The sequence below is a fragment of the Erigeron canadensis genome, chromosome 3 (assembly GCF_010389155.1).
Source record: "Erigeron canadensis isolate Cc75 chromosome 3, C_canadensis_v1, whole genome shotgun sequence".
Taxonomy (NCBI): domain Eukaryota; kingdom Viridiplantae; phylum Streptophyta; class Magnoliopsida; order Asterales; family Asteraceae; genus Erigeron; species Erigeron canadensis.
The window spans coordinates 46,402,157-46,420,877 of NC_057763.1; the positions used below are offsets into that span (position 1 = coordinate 46,402,157).

General features: G+C 34.5%; 1 protein-coding gene across 2 annotated transcripts; it reads right to left on the reverse strand.

The window, feature by feature from the left end:
- Nucleotides 1-1,328: 1,328 nt before the first annotated feature.
- On the reverse strand, nt 1,329-15,126 carry LOC122590591 (protein MOR1). Of its 2 annotated transcripts, none has more exons than XM_043762781.1 (49): nt 14,739-15,126; nt 14,463-14,568; nt 14,133-14,256; nt 13,326-13,405; nt 13,050-13,227; nt 12,888-12,952; nt 12,688-12,770; nt 12,513-12,598; nt 12,280-12,393; nt 12,043-12,162; nt 11,767-11,869; nt 11,185-11,321; nt 10,745-10,810; nt 10,525-10,642; nt 10,384-10,421; nt 10,206-10,277; nt 10,008-10,103; nt 9,822-9,927; nt 9,478-9,590; nt 9,196-9,384; nt 8,804-9,097; nt 8,574-8,723; nt 8,418-8,493; nt 8,215-8,339; nt 8,008-8,118; nt 7,671-7,820; nt 7,504-7,578; nt 7,222-7,416; nt 7,035-7,136; nt 6,875-6,949; nt 6,582-6,779; nt 6,368-6,469; nt 6,093-6,275; nt 5,902-6,013; nt 5,741-5,817; nt 5,461-5,540; nt 5,182-5,238; nt 4,965-5,079; nt 4,611-4,733; nt 4,458-4,535; nt 4,199-4,357; nt 3,954-4,112; nt 3,756-3,853; nt 3,509-3,665; nt 3,303-3,419; nt 2,911-3,006; nt 2,739-2,810; nt 2,373-2,655; nt 1,329-1,913 (listed from the first exon to the last, which is right to left on the reverse strand). In XM_043762781.1, the coding sequence occupies exons 1-49, from the start codon at nt 14,899-14,901 to the stop codon at nt 1,663-1,665; spliced, it is 6,027 nt and encodes a 2,008-aa protein (XP_043618716.1). In that variant the 5' UTR covers nt 14,902-15,126; the 3' UTR covers nt 1,329-1,662. The 2 variants fall into 2 exon arrangements, with proteins under 2 accessions (XP_043618716.1, XP_043618715.1); XM_043762780.1 differs by having other exon boundaries at nt 1,329-1,931; nt 14,739-15,125.
- Nucleotides 15,127-18,721: the final 3,595 nt, after the last annotated feature.

Genomic DNA, 18,721 nt, shown 5'->3' on the forward strand with positions numbered 1-18,721 from the left:
CTTTTTTGTGGTTTTAACTAATATATTGAAAACTTTCATTCGAATTTTTTCTGTGTATATATTATATATATGTATACTCCATACTAAAACTTTTAGACGAAGGTGTGGTATTGCTTTAAATAAATATATATTTCATATGGTAAAAGTTTTAAGCTAACATGTATAATAGCGACACATTATAACTATCAAAATGTAATCACAATAATTGACACTCCACAACACTCAGATTGAAGATAATGTGGTTTTGCATTAAATAAAATGTATATTTGAAACTAACTTTGACACAATAATTTTTAATTAAGAGGTTGGAGGTTCAACAAATATTCTCTAAAACGACACAACCATTTTAAAACGAAAATGTTGTAGGACTCGATCATACTAGTATATATATAAATATTGATAATTAGTTACCCAACAAAGTAACTAAAATGAGATGAACTCGAGCTTTATATCGAAGGCGATTTAGAACCCAAACTTAGCTCAATCAAGTCACTTACAAAAATGGACATGCAATAACCTATGAGAGGCATGGGTGCAAGCGAGAAATTTCTTCGACAAGTAGTGACATGTCGGCTTCATTAGGGGCAAGAGTGGAGTTGGCACCTTGAATCGGCTCCTTTCATCAGCAAGTATCGGCTCCTCCACTCCATTTCACCCCTTCTTTTGGCAAAAAATGGCAAGAAGCATCAATAAGAAAAATCGGCTCTATTAGGCTGATCCACATGAACATTAGATAAGAATATATGTATTAAGTATAAAGTGAGGACATTGACAAATTGGCTCCAACCGACACTATAACATTTATATTGGCTCAAATTGGCTCCAATTTGACAAAGTTTAATATTGCCACATGGCAAAGTTTAACAAATCGGCATTGTACACTTTCCGTGGGCTTAAATTGACAAGTAGCATTAGCAACTAACATCGGTCATATCTAGCCGATTGTGGCAATAAAAAAAGTACAAGTGGCATAAAGATTTTTGCCAATTTTTGAGTAATTAATCAACACAATGGCCGAGACGTCCAGCTCTAAGATACATCTCTCTCTCAATAAATCTGCCTTTTGAGTTATGTTTCATCAAAGCATTTTATTACAAAACAAGTATTAACATAAACAAATAAAATAAAATCTTACCCATTTGGCCAATTATTGATGATAAAACTTATTCACAAAAATTCAATACAAGTACAAGTATTTAAGAAAAAATGTCGTTTAATTTGTTAGAATTTAAGTGTTATCTAATTCGTCTTATAATCTACCATATTGAATTCACAACAATTTCAAGTCAAAATATTAGCTTAACATGCATACTATAACAATAAAATCATAACAAACTCAAGGCTACCAAGGCTTTTAATAACCTAACGTGTTCACATGAAAAACACATCATTGTTGTGTTTCCTACTAAACACTACAAAAGCATATGAACACCATAATATGCTTCAATGATAAATTTACAGGCCCTCCACATCAAAAAAAATAAAAAAAATAATAAGGATGCAACCCCCCTAATTTAGCATCCTTTCTATAACCCTAGTGTGGCAAGAATTTGACTTCACACGCCCCCCAGCAGCTGAGAATACTACATTTGGATGTGTGATGATAGCCTGAAAGTCCTGAAACTTGCCAAAACCTATAAGATTATCCATTAGCATTGTATTTCATAGAGGGTCAACTGATCCACTTTTAAGCCTCTGCATGCGTGCTTGAAGCCCGGATAGTGCCTTTTCATCCATGGGAAGGACACCACTATGAACAGGATGGGGATTGGCTGTACCACTTGCCTCGGCTGTTGGATGACCGGAGTCGTAGTCTTCATTACTACCATTAATGTGTATCATTGGCCGGTTTACAGGTTCAGGATTCCCGGCAGAAGCTGACTGGATGATCTTCAACCTCTCTCTAATTTCATCTATTTTCACGTTATTAGCTGTGAATCAGTAAATCAATCAAAGTATCATGTAAGCTAGGGATTGCGAGAAAAAAACCTTATCAACACAACCATGTCACATCCTAAATAAAAAATTGATGGGGAAAATTAATACATTAACTATTCCTATGTAAACACAATCAAGTTTTCGATAAACTAGATTGATGGTGAAATTGAAGTTGCATGTAAATTTTAAGATCGGCTAGAGGTGGCAAATAAACTTTTTCCATCATATACATGGGTCAATTTTGGTTGAATATTTTCCATCAAAAGATAACTTGGAAGTTTGGACATATAAATGTTTTTCATGCCACCTCGTTGCGCAACATAAAAACTTTTTATGTTTTGACCAAAATCAAATTTGATTCGTCACCCAACCAACCCATTGTGCAAAGAACATGACAGACGACAGTTAGAAAAAGAAATGTAGCAGAGATCAACCTCCAGATGGGAGTCTATCATTCCTTTGGTCTTCTAATTGAGCAGGCGCTACACCTCTCGGAGCCGTAGTATATTCCAACCTGTCATCTTCAGCATTTGACGGTGGTAGATTGAAACTTGTGGGCTTGTTTATAGTATTAATCGATTTGCCATCATCTAAAGAATTTGTATGTACAGGTGAAAGAGGTGCAAATTTTGGAGATGAAAGATTTAAGGCAGATGGGGGAGGTGTCGGCATAGGCACGCTAGATGGAGTTCTTCCAGCCGCTGCATTCTTTTCCATCTGGTAAACAAGAAGGCCATAAATTGCAGCAAAAGGATTAAAGCATCTTACAGTAATTACTCGAGAACATAATGTATTCAAACCTGTGCTAAACCATCTCTAATGTAAGTTCGAAAAGCTTCGCTTGCATTTTGAAGTTGAGAAAATATGTCCACCTGACATAAATAAGAAAGCCCAAGTTTGCATGGTCATGAACTACACTTTCAAAAAGACACAAAAACATATCATATATAAACAAAAAGGTTATATTGTCACCTTTGGGTACAACTGAGTTATCTGATATAGTTCATATAGACCAATACTGCATGTTTGCTTGTCTCCAATTTTCTTGAATATTGCAGCCAGTTCTTGCTGTGAACACAATAGATATCATATTTATAAGCAAAAAAGAGTATCAAAGATGGTAACTGCAAATCATTTACTTATGAATGGTTAATCTGGGTTAGGATTGAGTCAACTGGTGTAAATGAGGAATTTAGCAGAAAACAGGTGAAACGTGTCAGAAGTCGCCTAAATAGTAAATTGGTACATAAATGCTAAAAACCCTATTAGTCATTCTTTGCAAATAATTGAATTGCTTTGGAAAGACAACCCACCTTTTCAGATAGGTTTCAGTTTCTTTGGTTCAACAGAGATTATAAACTCACCTTCAACTGGGCATCTGCAGAATGAGTAGCAGGCATGGGATTATTCGCCATTGAATCGCCCCAATGTGCTTGGCCAGCGGGCCCAGTCGGTGTCAACATTCTAGCAGCAGCCAACGTCTAACAATATTCAATGGGAAAAGAATTAATAAAAAATGCATTAAGGCGAATGGCACACCTTCATCATGTTATATGTTGAAAAAGAATACCTGAAGATTAAGATCAATGTAGGCTAGTATTATAGGTTGGGGCTCCATGTCGATTGGAACCAAAGAAAGATGACCTTTTATTGCAGTCCCACGAAGCTTTACAAGCTCGTGTAAAACAGTTTTGACCATACGCAAAGGTTTATCGTCTGCTCCTGCTCTGTAAGTAGTTGCAAAGATAAAGGTAAAAATCCTCCAAGCAGTGACATGTATAATACAAACTAAGACATCAACAGTAGATAATACAAACCTCCGCCTAATTTCTTCCATCCCAAGTTCTTGCAGATATATATGAATGCTTTGAAGAATGCGGTCAAGGTCAACCTCATAAATGGTACTTTGAAGAACCTACATTAAAATGAAGCAAAGACAGTCAGTGCTCAAGTGTTAAATGTCAAACCAACCAAATCTACCGATATTGCCATGTATTCAGGATACTATAGTTGACCTTTGTAAGTTTAATTAAGCATTTGACAACCAAGTCTGAAAATTTCATATTTCTTGAAGAAAAAGACTCGGTTGATGGTGGAGATGGCCATCTAGAAGGGTCCAGTGGTTTTAAGAGATTGATCAGCACCACAAATGAAGATGTCCTCTCTGCATTATCCTACATTTACAACAGCAGAAACAACAAAATCAATAGAATTGTTAAAATAAATGTTCATGAGTTCAGATTTAGGGGGGCACGTTTACCAATATCTTAAGCATCAAAACATTTAATGCCTTCAATAGCTGACTGCCGTCATCCATCCTTGAAACCCTTTCATCTAAAAGCCAAAGCAAGAGCTCTGTAATAAGATTGTCGAGTGTTCTCTGGTTGACAGCATGAGCAAGCCGCTTATTTTGAAATGTCTGCATAAAAGCACCATCATGAAGCATAAGATACTCTGCTTAATCTGCTGAAACTTGCTGTAGAACAAAAATTATTTTGAAGAGCAGTATAAAGGATCACCTGCATGAGTGTGTTGAGGACATATTTGCAAGACCTTGAAGAAGCACCCATCAGGCTAAAGTCAAAAGTCTTTGCAACCTAGAAACAGAAAATCAAATCAAATCATGGTAGATGTGTTGAAAAGAAATTAAATATGGTGAAGCAACCAATTACTTTAGCTGCTAAACAAGAAACAAGCCTGTCAGCATCTTTGATTAGATCGTCCATCAAACTGCCCTCTGGGTCATTGGTTGCAGCTGCTAGCTCATGGCACACAACTTTCATGCCTTCAACCGACTACAAAACATCATTTTACTCGTTCAGTAAACGAAGAAAAGGATCAGGTTAATCAAAAAGCAAGTAATCAGAAAAATTATGCATTTTGTCATTGGCAATATGGTAACAAATGATTAGAAAAACTAGTTCGCGGCAACTTTTGCAGCCAACAAAGCATGTGTTGTAGCTCAAATAATCTTATCAAGGTTACACAGGTTATACTATGCAAAAAAATACGAGTATTATTTACACCTGCTCAGGAGAGCCATATGTAATGATATCTAAAGCTTCATTCCAATCTGTAGGTCCAGATGGCCTAGCCATTGAATGTCTTTCCATTTGAGACTCCGGGGGGGTAAAAATTTCCCTGGAACCACAGATCAAGTCAGCCACAAACACCGGAGCCAATTAGTTAACCAATGTATTGTTTCACATAAGATAGAAATAAAGAACAGAAGAATTTCATTACCTGCTAAAAACTGGCATGGAGCGTGAAACTTCACCACTTTGCTCAGCAATGTCCGAACTGTACATCAGTAAGGTAATTAATCACTAATCCAGTCCAAGCACATAATCCAAAAAAAAAATACAACCATATTGAAATTTGTATTTAAGTTGGGCCTTTTCCAAGAAATGGTGAAGTTACACATATAGGGGAAAACGCACGATGGACCAAAAAATCATATCACTTAATTTTGTAAATGACAAACACAGAATCACAAGGCAACACAGAAGGCCATTATTTTACCCATTATCCCTCACAGAGCGCCTTAACGCAGCTCTTGCTTCACCTGGCTTCCCTTCTTTTCTTTTTTCCATTTCTCGGGCCTAGAGAAAAAAAAAAAGAAACGTCAACGTGACATTATTAAAACAAAAGGAAAAAAAAAAGATTACAATGCTTCTCTCCCATATAAAACATAGTCATTGATGCATCACTTGTATCAAGGATCAATTAACTCTTTGCGTGTCCCTTGTGTAGTCATTGACCTGAAGAATGGAGATCAGAGCGAAATAGATATGTAGTATACCTTCCATTTAAATCTATCATCTAACATGCTTCTTTGTGCTTCAGTCAGCTTCCCAACGTATCTCCAGATGTCATCACCTTACATCAAATCGCAATCAGACATTCAAAAGATTTATTACATAATGAAGTTCAATTAATAATAAATGATTCCGTTAAACTCACCAAATATCTTATAGCCAGTCGCTAAAGAATTTAACGCAGCCTTTCGAAGTTCACCATCTCGTTCTGCTGTTAAACTTGCTACAATTTGCAGAGATTTCAGTTGCCCACTTATCTGTACAAAAGCGAATAAAAGTGTGATCAACCTCACCATTATAAGGTGAAAAACCATTGAGTGAATGTAAACAGTGTACCTCAGTCCCATGATTATCGAGCAAAAATCCAACAAGATCAACACACTCAATTCGTGTTCTGTTATTTCTAGAACGCAGACCTTCCAAAATATAAGGGAAAGTTTTAGCAGCAGAATAACTATGTATGATCTGCTTCATTAGTTCACGCAGCTTTTCTCTGAGTTTCTCAATATTGTGACCCGCCTGCAAAAGAAAGAAAATACAATGGAAATTTAACTATATAAAAAGTAACCAGATATAACCATTGGAATAAAGATGCTGAAAAAGATACCAACCTTCTCAACCAAGCAAGGGAGAAAGATGGATGCTTCGGATTCATTCATAGTGTAATTCTCATTCCTCAGTGTGTCAAACAGCTCGGGGAGAAATTCTAACACCTGTTATCATATTATTTAAATATAATAAGTTACAAATTCTATTGAAAGAAGGCCACTGAAATTAAAACATCATAGGTAATGAAACAAGAATACGCGATAGTATTAAAATCACCTTTAGTAGACATGATGTGTTGGAATCACAGAATCGCAAAACAAACCACTTTAGCAGTATATCTAAAATTTCAATTATTTCCTTGACCATTGTTGGAAGTGCCTTCTGAAGCATTTCGATCCCCTCAACTTGCTTTTTAAAGTCTGTGCTCAAAAGTCGCCTGTGCAAATCCTCCCTGAAGTACTTCATAATCTCATTCTGTTGCAAAACATAATATATATGATTTAAATTCTCAAAGATAACAACCGCTGATATTAATCAAGTGAGCACACAATAAGTAAATAAGTAACAACCTCAAGATCCTGAATCTGCTCCAAGCGCAACTCTTCGAATTTAAACCTACGAACCACAATTCTTTCCCGTTCATCCTGCAAGAGATGCTCATATTTTGATACTAATAACCAGTTTCGAATTTGGTAAGTAACATAACATACACATTCTCATTCAAAATACCTTGTTAGAGTCTTTAACATTTAGTAAAGCTTGTGACTGTATGTTAATATCTTGAACAGACATTATAGACTCCGGCTTTGAGCCCTTTGTGGAAATTGCTCTCTTCAACAAAAATAAAAAATAAAAACAAGTCAAGGTCTGTCATAAGTCAATAAACTAACATAGTAAAGCCAGCTATCTATAATACCGAAGGTACAGATCTGCTCCCATGCTTTGCTGCATATCCATTAGACTTTCCAGTCTTTGAGTTTGCTTTCACTGTGTGCCCAGTTGCAACTGTTTTGTTGGAGTCATGTGCTTCTGCAAATGTCCCATGTGACTTCAATCGTTCAAGTACAATAGTCAAAGCAGGACCTTGAATATCTCTAACATTCTTCATGACCTAAAGTGAGCGAAAAACATTGCTTCAGAAAAGGTTATCAAAAAAGATATAAAATAAAAAGTATCAGATATATGCAGTTTTACAGACCATTTCTGGTCCACAGACTCTAACAATATCTCCAAAGCACACTTCTGCGGCTTTACGAACATCTGCTGACTTGTCCTGGTGACAAACAGATCTTAATTCTATAACAGAAAAATTCGTGCATTACAAAAATAAAATAATGAATATAGTATTTGATGAGTATTATATACCGTCATAGCAACAGCAACAGGTCTCAGCAATTGAATGGCATCGGGAAACTCTACCATTCCTGATAGTTGTTTGGATAACCAATCAAAAAGGTCCTTACGCCCTTCCGCGCCAATTTTAGCATCAGTCAAAGAAGCAGTAATATATGGTACCTAAATGAGAACAAACCATTTAAAAGACACTAAATTGGTAAATGATATAGCTGCCACTTAACTTGAAATTGGGTTGTAAAATATCAAATAATATATAGTGAAAATTCAAATAATTTCTGCCACTTAACTTGAACAGTAAAAACACGATTAAACATTATAATAAGAAATCTGTATATAAGACACTGACCATCTTATCAAGGTGAGTAACAGCAACCCAAGAATCCAATGTCCCTAAGGTACATTCTCTCATGTGCTTTTTGTTATCACCAAGACATTTCACAACATCTGACAGAATACCCTGCAAAGAACAATCGAGAATTCAAGATATTATCATATGTTTTCTTAAGAAAAAGAAGATTATTATTGACAAATGGAAAGGTTGTAATCAATGCACCTTGCTGGATTTTTCTATTGCAGGTCCCATAGCAAGTGCAAGACCACTAATAGAGGTCAAAGTAGCCATGATTAAATTTTTGTTGCTGTCGTATAACCTACCTCGAAGAGCCCCAAATAACTCCACTAAACAAAATGTGAAAGATTATAAGTAAGTTATATCTAGTCATCTACATAATAAGGTATTCGAGTACACAACTTTACCAGTTCCAGTTGGCTGAATACGCTTATTAGCTTCTTCCACAATCTTATTTACAGCTTCAATAGATTCCAAACGAATCTGAGCACAATCAACAACAATGTGAATCTGGTTTTATGTGTATATAAATTATTAAATAGTCTAACTCAAGCAGCAATCACCTTCCAATCAGAACTCTCCAGTCCCTTTAAAAGGGTTGGTGTTATTTTTGCACTAATATCCTCACGTGGCAAGCCATCCAAACCACCACCAGAAACAGATGATGCAGAATCTGACGCCTTGACAGTCTTCTTTGGTGCAGCGGCTGCACCCTGCAAAAGAAAATACTTGAATAAAAATTTAGAATTATAAAACAAGCATAAGGATTGATAAACAGAAAACACAATCATGCCTCAAAAGGATTTTTTTCACATTCGGCCTCCACTGCACTAAGAAGGGCAGGCTTGACATCTGACAGGAACGCTTTAATATCAGGGCCAACAAACTTATGTAATACGCCAATGAGTTTAATTGTTGCATTTCTAGTAGCAGCAGCACTTGATTGTAAACCAGTATCTTTGCAGAAATCAATAACATCCTTTAATTTCAGATGTGTAACACCAAAGTCATCAACTGCAGAAACCATCCATAACAAGCCCTCACTAAGAACCTTAGGGTTCTTGTGCTCTTTCATGATCTTGGACATCTACAAAATCAAAGAAAAGTATAAGTAATAATACTTCAAGGCAAATGTCTAAAAATTAAAACAAAGTTATTGAACTCAAGACATTTCTCTGCACTTACTCTTTCAAAGATAAAACCAGGGCCCACAGCCTCAGAAAAAGTGGTAAGACATTTCATAGCTTGGGCACGTGTCTTAATATCAGCCACCCTTTCACATATACCTCCTATGCAAAGTACAACACATTTTTTAGGAAACTTTGACGCGGTAGAGGCTACATTGCTGACAACTTCAATGACCTGTTGCTGAACCTGAATTTAAAGCCAGAAGCATATCATAAGGTAAGGAACATCAGAAATAAATCAACAATAAAGCATGCCACTTTTAAATTTAGCTGCAAGTACCTGCACATTTTTCTCACTCCAACCAGGAACAGCACACAGTAGACGGATTAAAATTTCAACTGACGGATCAAGTTCTTGTAGAGCTTCAACTTGCTCTTTCAATGAGGTAATAGCTGCCGAAACAAAAATCACAAATGACATTTTATATACATGTAAAACATTATAAATCAGCTTTACATGACTCGATAATTAAAAAAAAAAGTAGTACATTTTTTTTATCAAAATCACTAGTAGCGGAGAAAATTCTATGTAACCATGGTTTTAAAAAAAAAAGATATTCTCTATACTTAACATGCATCACCCTTGTTTCATTCTTATTTATCCAAGTTATGAAAATGAGAAACCTTCAAGTCGTTCTTTCCACACAGTACTCTTCAATTGGGTAATAGTATCTTCTCGAATAAGAGATCCTAATCTGCTTTCAATCTCTTCCAGAGTCATCTCAGATGGCTGCAAGAAACATTCAAATAACATGCGTATCACCATACAATAAGATGTGTGTGTGTGTTAACATTTGAAAAGTAACGCACCTCAACATCTTCAGGTTCAACTTTTTTCGTTTGATTTGGTCCATCTACTTTCTTGCCAACGGCAGCCTTTGCGGGACCTGCCTTTTTAGCAGCAGGCTTGAGACAAAAAGGTAATGTTTAATGTCAATATCAAGTAACCTGATAAGACATATCAATAGTTCAATAAAAACCATGAGATACAATATTGGTGAAACTCACAGCAGCTGGAAGAGGCCTCTTTCCGCTCAACATGCTTGCTGCTGACCTTTTAACAAATCCTCCATCAGAAGCCTGCAAATAATGTCAAGTAAATTTATCGTATAGAACATGTTACTTTGAAAATATTAGTAATAAACAGTTAACACAGAAAATTAAAGAAATGACAAAACAAACATACATCTGCAGATAATACAGCTCCACCTGATGCTGGGACAACTACCCAAAAACAAAAATAAAATCAATAGGGTAACTTTTAATATCACATGGTATGTGAAATGTTAACAATAATAAAAATTGATTATTAAAAAAATCTAATAACCTGAGCCTGCCACAGTTGAAGTGCCACCTCCGGAGGCACCAATCAGTTCTGAGAGCTTTTTACGTCTGACATCATCAAGTTTCTCCAATGACTTCTCCAAAGGCCTCATGCCAACGGACTACAAAAAGTTGGCAGAAAAAGATATCACTTGCAGAAAAAACAATAGGATCGATCTTTAAGTTTAACCAAGACTATCAGTACCACTGATCTGGTTAATTACCTTAGCTATTGCTGCCAAGACTGAAAATGCAGCATCCCTGACTTCAGGTGTCCCGTCATTAAGACACTACAAAAACCAAAGAATTTCTTTCAATCCAGATTGTCCCATTGGCAAAAAAATTTGTTTGTAACACTGAATTATAAACATCAATGTTAAACTGCATGCACAAGTGAAGAAAATAACAGATCATATAAAAGTAAAAACTCTAAAGAGTTTCTTTAGAGTGGTCAGCAATCGTTTTAGGCTTGCTCATAAACTCCGAAAGATATTATAGTCAAATAAGGGTCAGCAATCGTTTTAGGCTTGCTCATAAACTCCGAAAGATATTATAGTCAAATAAGAGGTCAGCAATCGTTTTAGGCTTGCTCATAAACTCTGAAAGATATTATAGTCAGATAAGGGGTCAGCAATCGTTTAAGAGCTGGTCCAAGTTCACTAACCTCCATGCAGATGGGAACATAGTCCTTGTGCACTTTCAGAATGATAGCCTTGTTGCTCGTCTCAATGCAATGTGTCACCCAATTCAATGTAAGTGACCGCACGAGTGGAACTTTATTTTTGACAGCTGCTTTAACATCTGTTGTAAAACCAGTTCACCCAGGTGTTAGGGCATTGAAAAGCAATATATCATTGATATGACCACGTAAATATCACAATGAACAATAGTGTCCTATTGCCTACAATTCACAATCACGATAATATGTAATATCCTTATAGATCTTTAAGGTGGAATATGCACAGGTACTTATTTCCTACATGTTATTACAACAATACTATGTAATATGCACAACAATCATAAAAGTAAAAGCATATAAAACCACGGACTTCCTATTTGATAAACGGGATGGCATGTTGGCATGTAAATGATTAAACCTCTTACATCAAAAGATAGATCAAAATTCTTAAAGTGAAGAAGCAATCAACTTATTTTAGATGAGAACAACAGTATAATAGTGTAAAAATGTAAACACTATAAGATGACAGATACTCCTTTATAGATTCATATTAAATATAAACCCTACCTTCAACAATATCAGCCAGAGTCACACATCCAGCTTTGTGGATTGCTTGAAGAGTATTATTGAGCGCTTCAGTCATGGTAGGCTTCTTCTCTTTCAGTTTTTCCTATAAAAAGCAGAACTTGTAAAGCAAAATGACAAAATGCGCGCAAATCCAATACCAAAAAAAAGAAACCCAACTATTAACATAACAATGAGTTTCTCATTTGAACAGAAGATAGCTGCCATCACTGACAACTCTATGAACTTCTAAAAAAAATTCATAGAATGTACACTTACAAGAAGAACAGGAAGCACAAAACGTGAGCTTGCAGAAAAATTAGTTCTTAATCCCAAAGCAAGATTGCCAATGGCTTGAACTGCTTCCACTCCGACAGCAATATTTACATCTGTTATAAGCTAAAAAAGAAGTGCAAGTAAGAATTGCGACTGCATAATGCCAGTAAAGTCACTTACCACAAATAACAAATAACATTCAGATATTTTGGGAAGATTAAGAAAGCTATTTATATATACCTTCTTAAGAGTACGACAAATTTCTGTAAAATCTCCTGGAGCAATTCTTTTTGTTGAAGCAAGCTTAGTTAATTCTGCAACAGCCTCTTTTCGCTCAGACCATTTAGTAGCTTTCTGGAGAGAGAAAGAGAGAGAGTGCCAGAACATGAGGTTTTCGTGTGAACATAAACATTAACAGCAGAAAAGTATGCATGCTTGATAAAATCTATAGAACAGAAGGGGCCATCACTGACCACTCCATTCCAAAACCCTGACTTCTCTAAAGGTGTTAAGATATCAACAGGGTCAACAAGCTCATACTCGTCTATTTCCTGAGAAACTGCCAACACAATTTTACAGCATTGAAAAAATTAAATCATAAAACAAAAATATATATTGTAACTTATAGCATTTGAATTGATATCATACCCTCGGCAGCAGATTCCTCAGATGGACCAGAACCCACAGCCTCAGCCATAACTTCTTGTTCTGGTTCCTTGTCTTGCTCAGATCTGGCATATAATGGAAAAGATACTCATTACAATTATTGTTACTACAACTGAAACCAAATCAATTGCTAGAAAAGCTCAATAAACAAAGCAAGGTATGAATGTAAAAGAGTCAAAAACCTTATTTTGCGGGTAGGCTTAGCAGATCCCGTGACATTAGCAAGTTCAGCCTCCAACTCTTTTTTCTTAAAAAATGAATAAAAAGAAAGAAGCAGATTATTAGAACATTTAGAGAACTTAAATATTAATTATTCTAAAACCAATAAAAACTGATAACCATACCATTGTATCACGCATTTTCTCAAACAGTATGGACTTGACAGGGTCTCTACCAATCCAACGACAAAGCTCAAGTGTCAACCCTTTAGACGAAGCACGAACATTTTGATCTTGGTGATCAAAAAGTTCGGGAAGCATCTTTAATATTCTCTTTGGTGGCACAATCTTTGAACCAAATTCACTGATTATTGGCACAAAAGGCTTCGATATTACAATGACAGAAAATAAAGCAATATGAGAAACTTCTGATATTAAAACAATGATAGTTCAAAAGCAAACCTTAAGGCTTGAAACATGACATCTATCGCAGGAACAACAGCTTTAGCCACTTTATTTTTTATTGCTTTTTCCATAGCATCCTATCGAAAAACAACGCAAGAAGAAAAACGATAACACTTAGGAAACAAATATCCTGAAAAACCAACTCTAGCAATTTACCAACTATAAAAAAATAAGCAAGATAACAGCCCTTGAATTATATGTGCTGTTTATTGAATCCCTTCCAAGTACAACAAACCTTCACAAAATGAACGCACAAATACATACACAAATATGAGTGTGCATGAGCACCCTAACCTCTTGGCAGCTTGAAATATTGGTATTGTGAAATGTAATACACAAGATGACACCAGTGCTCTAAATCAAGCTTTAATGTTGTCAAAGTGACATTTAGAATTATATGCCAATGCAAACCCCTAATTCCATTTAGCAGTTGGTTAATTTCAAGACACAAGAAAACACTCTTCACAAAGAGTAACTCATTGTAACGTTAATAGAACTAGGGAGTTCTCCTTTCTAGTATCAACTACCTGGTTCCTAATGTCTGATTAGCTAATCATTCAGACAGCATTCCTGTAAATTCTAACTTTCTTGGTAGGGAGTAGATATTGCATGCATTAGAGAAACTATGCAAAGATCTAGGGAAATAAAGAACAAAGGGTTTAAGAAAAGAAGTTGCATGGCAGAAACGATAAAGTATGTTTATGTCACTAGATATTAAAGCTAGATAACATGATTGAGCATGCAAAACCAACTTGCAACCTTGAGATACTTAATAATATTATGGTATCTGCATGTCAAACATACCAGAAATACATCCACAGCTTCCAACTCCACCCAAAGCATAAACACAATTTGCGCCTTCTCCACTGTCTTTGGCCGCCCGTTCAGACATTTTGCCGCAACTGCATCGCAAACTTCCTTGGCAAACCTACAGCAAAGCACAAAAAATCACATCTCTACATTCACTATATTTCTTGCATTACACATTCACGTATAAATACAGTCTTGTATGCTTGTCAGTAACTCTACAATACAAGTTCAGATCTACAAAAACCGTCCTAACCAAAACATAAAATCTAGAAAACATCATATTTCAGTGATAAGCATTTATTAAGAAATACAAAATTAGCGAACCTTGAAGCATCGGCATCTGCGGCTTTTAAGTAAACAATTAGCGCGTCGAGGGCCTTATCTTGAACCGGCGCATTCGAATCCGAAACCGTCTTTTTAAAAAAATGCCCTAAAATCAAATAAAATAACTAATCAATGCGAAATTATTATAAATAAAAATACATTTACAAAGATCGAAATCATAAAAACAATCAAACATAGATCTATATATCGATAGATAGATATAGATAAAAATATATATATATATATATATGAAACCCTAAAAAGAGAGTAACGAACCTAATTCACGGAAACGGGGATCTTTAGGATCGGAAATGGAGTCAAATAAAGAGGCTAGATCAATATTAGCATCGTTACGAACCTTCCAGTTCTTATGTAACAATCGATCTTCCCATGGTAACTTCTTCGCTTCTTTTAATAACTTCTCATCTTCCGTCGACATTTCAATATATTTATATAATAATTATGTGTATGGATATATATATATACAGAGAGAGAGAGAGGGAGATAAAAAATTATTTGGATCGGGGAAGTTTGTGTAAGTTGTGAGTGTAATGTGTGAGGGAGGAAAGAAGACGGCACGGAACGGAACGTAATTTTTGAATTAGGGGTTTTGTTGTTTTTGTATCTTTTTTTCCCCTAATTTGAAAAATTGAAAAGATGAAGAAATATGGACAGAGAGAGAGAGAGAAGACGGGGGGTGAAAACTTTCGATTATTTTATTATGAAGAATTGGTGTGGTGTGGTGTGGGGTGGGGTCAGTGGTCACGCAACAAGTGTGTATGTGTGTGCCCTTTGCCGTCCGGGAGCGGGATATAGATGATGTTTTTCTTCAGATTTGGAAACCTCAACCAACATAAAACTATGACTTGTTTTTATCATTATCAATTATATATGTATATGGCTACCACTACAAAGAGAAAAAAATAAAATTATTTTTTAATCTAAGCCATTGAAAATAAACCTACAAATTAATCACCACCATTTAAATTGAAAGTCAATTTACTTATTAATTATGGTAAATTTTTTATAATATTTAATACACTTACCTTTATACCATTAGACATGCCTTTAGAGTTTTATTAGTCATAGTTTTTAATGCAATGTTCGTCCATTACTTTTATAAAAATCCTTTTCCTAAACTGAATATTTTGTGATAAACCTTCATGGATGAACAATTGAAAAAGCTTTAGAATAAACCAACTAATTGATCATGCATTCATAATAATAATTAAAAATCAATTAGTTATTAAGAGTTAAAAGATGGATATCTAATTGCCGTTTAGAAAAAAAAAATTGCATCCGTAACAATTTTTTTATTGTATCCATATGACCATACTCAATGTCATATTCACCAAATAAAAGGAAAGAAAAATATATAAATAAACAGATAAAATGGAAACAACAAAAGCTAATGAAGAAAAGAAACAATATGAAACTAGATCTCAAGGCTTCGTGTGATTGTTGTTAGTAAACAAATTACATATAGAGATGTTGAATTTTTGATATCGATTGATTTTTCTACATGGATTGAAATAATTTAGGAGCATATGAAAATTAAGAAAGAGGAAAAAAATAAACTCAGGGAGAGATGATAGGGTAATGACATGGAGTCATGGGGCTCACCTTATATTTATTATAATGCGAAAGGTATCCGTATAAAGTAACGGTAGTAACAACGACGATGATGGTTATGGTAACAGTTTGTTTATTAATGTAAAAGTTATTAATATAAAAGTATAATGGAGATAGTTTTTTTTTGGCAAAAGTTACAAAAAACTTCTGGTGAGCAATTTCATTCTTGCCTCGGCTTTGGTCAACCCCGGTTGACCTAATTAGTTATAATCGGGTTGTTTTTGGGTCATGTGGCTGATAGATCACATAAGTTTGTTTTGGGTCAAATGCGTTCTTTTTTAGTCAAATGGGTTGACGAGTAAATGGGACAAATAGGTTGGTTTTAAGTCAAGTAACTAAAATAGGTTGTTTTTTGGTCAAGTGGGTTGATGGGTTGGTAGGTTAAATGGTTGATTTTGTGTTAAATGGGCCGACATTTTATTATGGTTGTCGGATCGACCTAGCAACTTAAAAATCCAACCAAGATCTGATTTAAAATAATCAGGTTGGTGTGTTAAAAATTTATAATGATTTCAAGTAAAAATTCAGGTTGGACCGGGTTTCAATGTGTTTTAGATATATAGGATTATATTGTAACGTGGTCACCGACTAAATATAACGCAAAATATTAATGTAGTTAGTGTTTTTACAATGGTGGCAAGACACAAATTATAGTCTTTTACCATAAATTTCTTGCAATATCAATTTATTTGTTTGAACATCTAGATATTAATTAATTTCAACTATTATGTTTAGGTTGCAATGTTTTGTGTTACGTCTTATTAGTAAAAGTTGGATTCTTGCATTTTTTTTTTAACTATTATATCTTTGTAGGTAAAGTTAAACATGTTTCGTGTAATCTTTAAGTATATATGTGTATTGTCGATTTGTTTCTAACTCGGTCAACGACCGGGTATTGATCTAGTTAACATATGTAAAGACAATTAGATGTTGTACACCATCATTGCCGTTAATATTAACCTAATATTTTTAAATTTTTAACCTTACTTTTTTAACTTTCTCGCGTAATGCAACGGCGGTAACCATATTCTTATTAATGTAAAAGCTATTTCATTGCGACCGGAGATGTGATGAATTTTTTATGTTAAAAGGGGAGGAGTGTGATGAATTGTGAGTTAGGGTTAAAACTATGTGTTTCTTCGTAAATGAGAGATAGATACTGAATTTTTTTAAGGGCATTTTAGTCACCGTCTATAAAACGAAAATAAGGATGTATTAAGAATGAGGGTAAATTAGACATATCAAGTTCTTAAATTTAAAGGAAGTGGGTTCAGTTTCTTTTATGTAACAACCCTTAATTTCCAAATAGGATTACTTACTTATATTTATCTAGGTATCGATCTCTAGAGGTTTGATAAGAGAATTGACCTTCTAGATATTCAAAGCATAGTGATAATTGCCCTCTAATACAGTAAAATGTCTTAGAAATACCTTAGATGACTAGCTATCCTAGATTTGCCATAAACAATAACTAATCATTCAAGACAATCTTAAGCAATAAATTAGTTCTAAATGAACTTGATAAAATACCATGGAACAAAAATTTTATTGTTAATCAATCAAGTTATATAATTAATAATGTAAGACTCACAAGCCGTGATAACAATTAAAAATCTTATATACATATATATATACCCAACAAATTAATCATCAAGCGAATTAAAGTGTATGTAAACCTAAATATATATATATATATATATATATGATGACCATCTTAAAACATATTTATAAACTACTATGGATATAAAAGTATTAAATAATAATAAGTAATGTATGTATGTCTAATAAAAATGCAAGATTAGAACTGAAAAGTTAAATAACAAATTTGAGACACAAAAACTATATACACATACATATATATATATACACGACCACACATATACATACTTATGTACACAAATTATAATTGATAATTAAGTAACAAATGTATGAACACAAAAAGATAAATGTGTACATACGTACATACATATAAGCTCATATGTTTGCCTTAAAAATGTTACATAATTAGTAAATACTTATGCAAGAACATATGCATACAACAAATACATATACACAAATTAACAAACAAAATTAATCACCCACTTTTCAAATATTAAACCCAAAATTTCGGCCCCCATGCCCCATAACCATTTGTCCAATCAAAATTCAACTAGAGACTTGCTTCTTACACATCCAATGCATATTGGATACTCCTACACTCCAACCTTTCACTCCACCATCTTTTCTCTACACTTTCCCACACAACACACACACTTCTCTCTCAAAAACACACTTCTCTCTTTCTCATTTCTCTCAAAGAAAATCTGCATTTTCTCCCCCTCCTTCAACCATTTCGACCAGCCACAAATAACCAAGAAAAACAAGAGCAAATAAAATCTAAACAATAATAATAATAAGGGTTTACAAAGGATTAAACAAGGGTTGATTCAATCAAGGATTATAGGTTGTTTAAGGCTTGGAATAAGGTTTATGTGGAGCTTAATAGGTCACGAATTTTCTGCCCAAAACCACTCTTAAATCCGAGTTCATCAAAGGTATAAATATAAAATCTTCATCTCTTAGTTTAATCTATCTTGTTCTTGTATATTCAAGGATTCTTACCAAAAGTTCATGTTTTCTTCCAAATA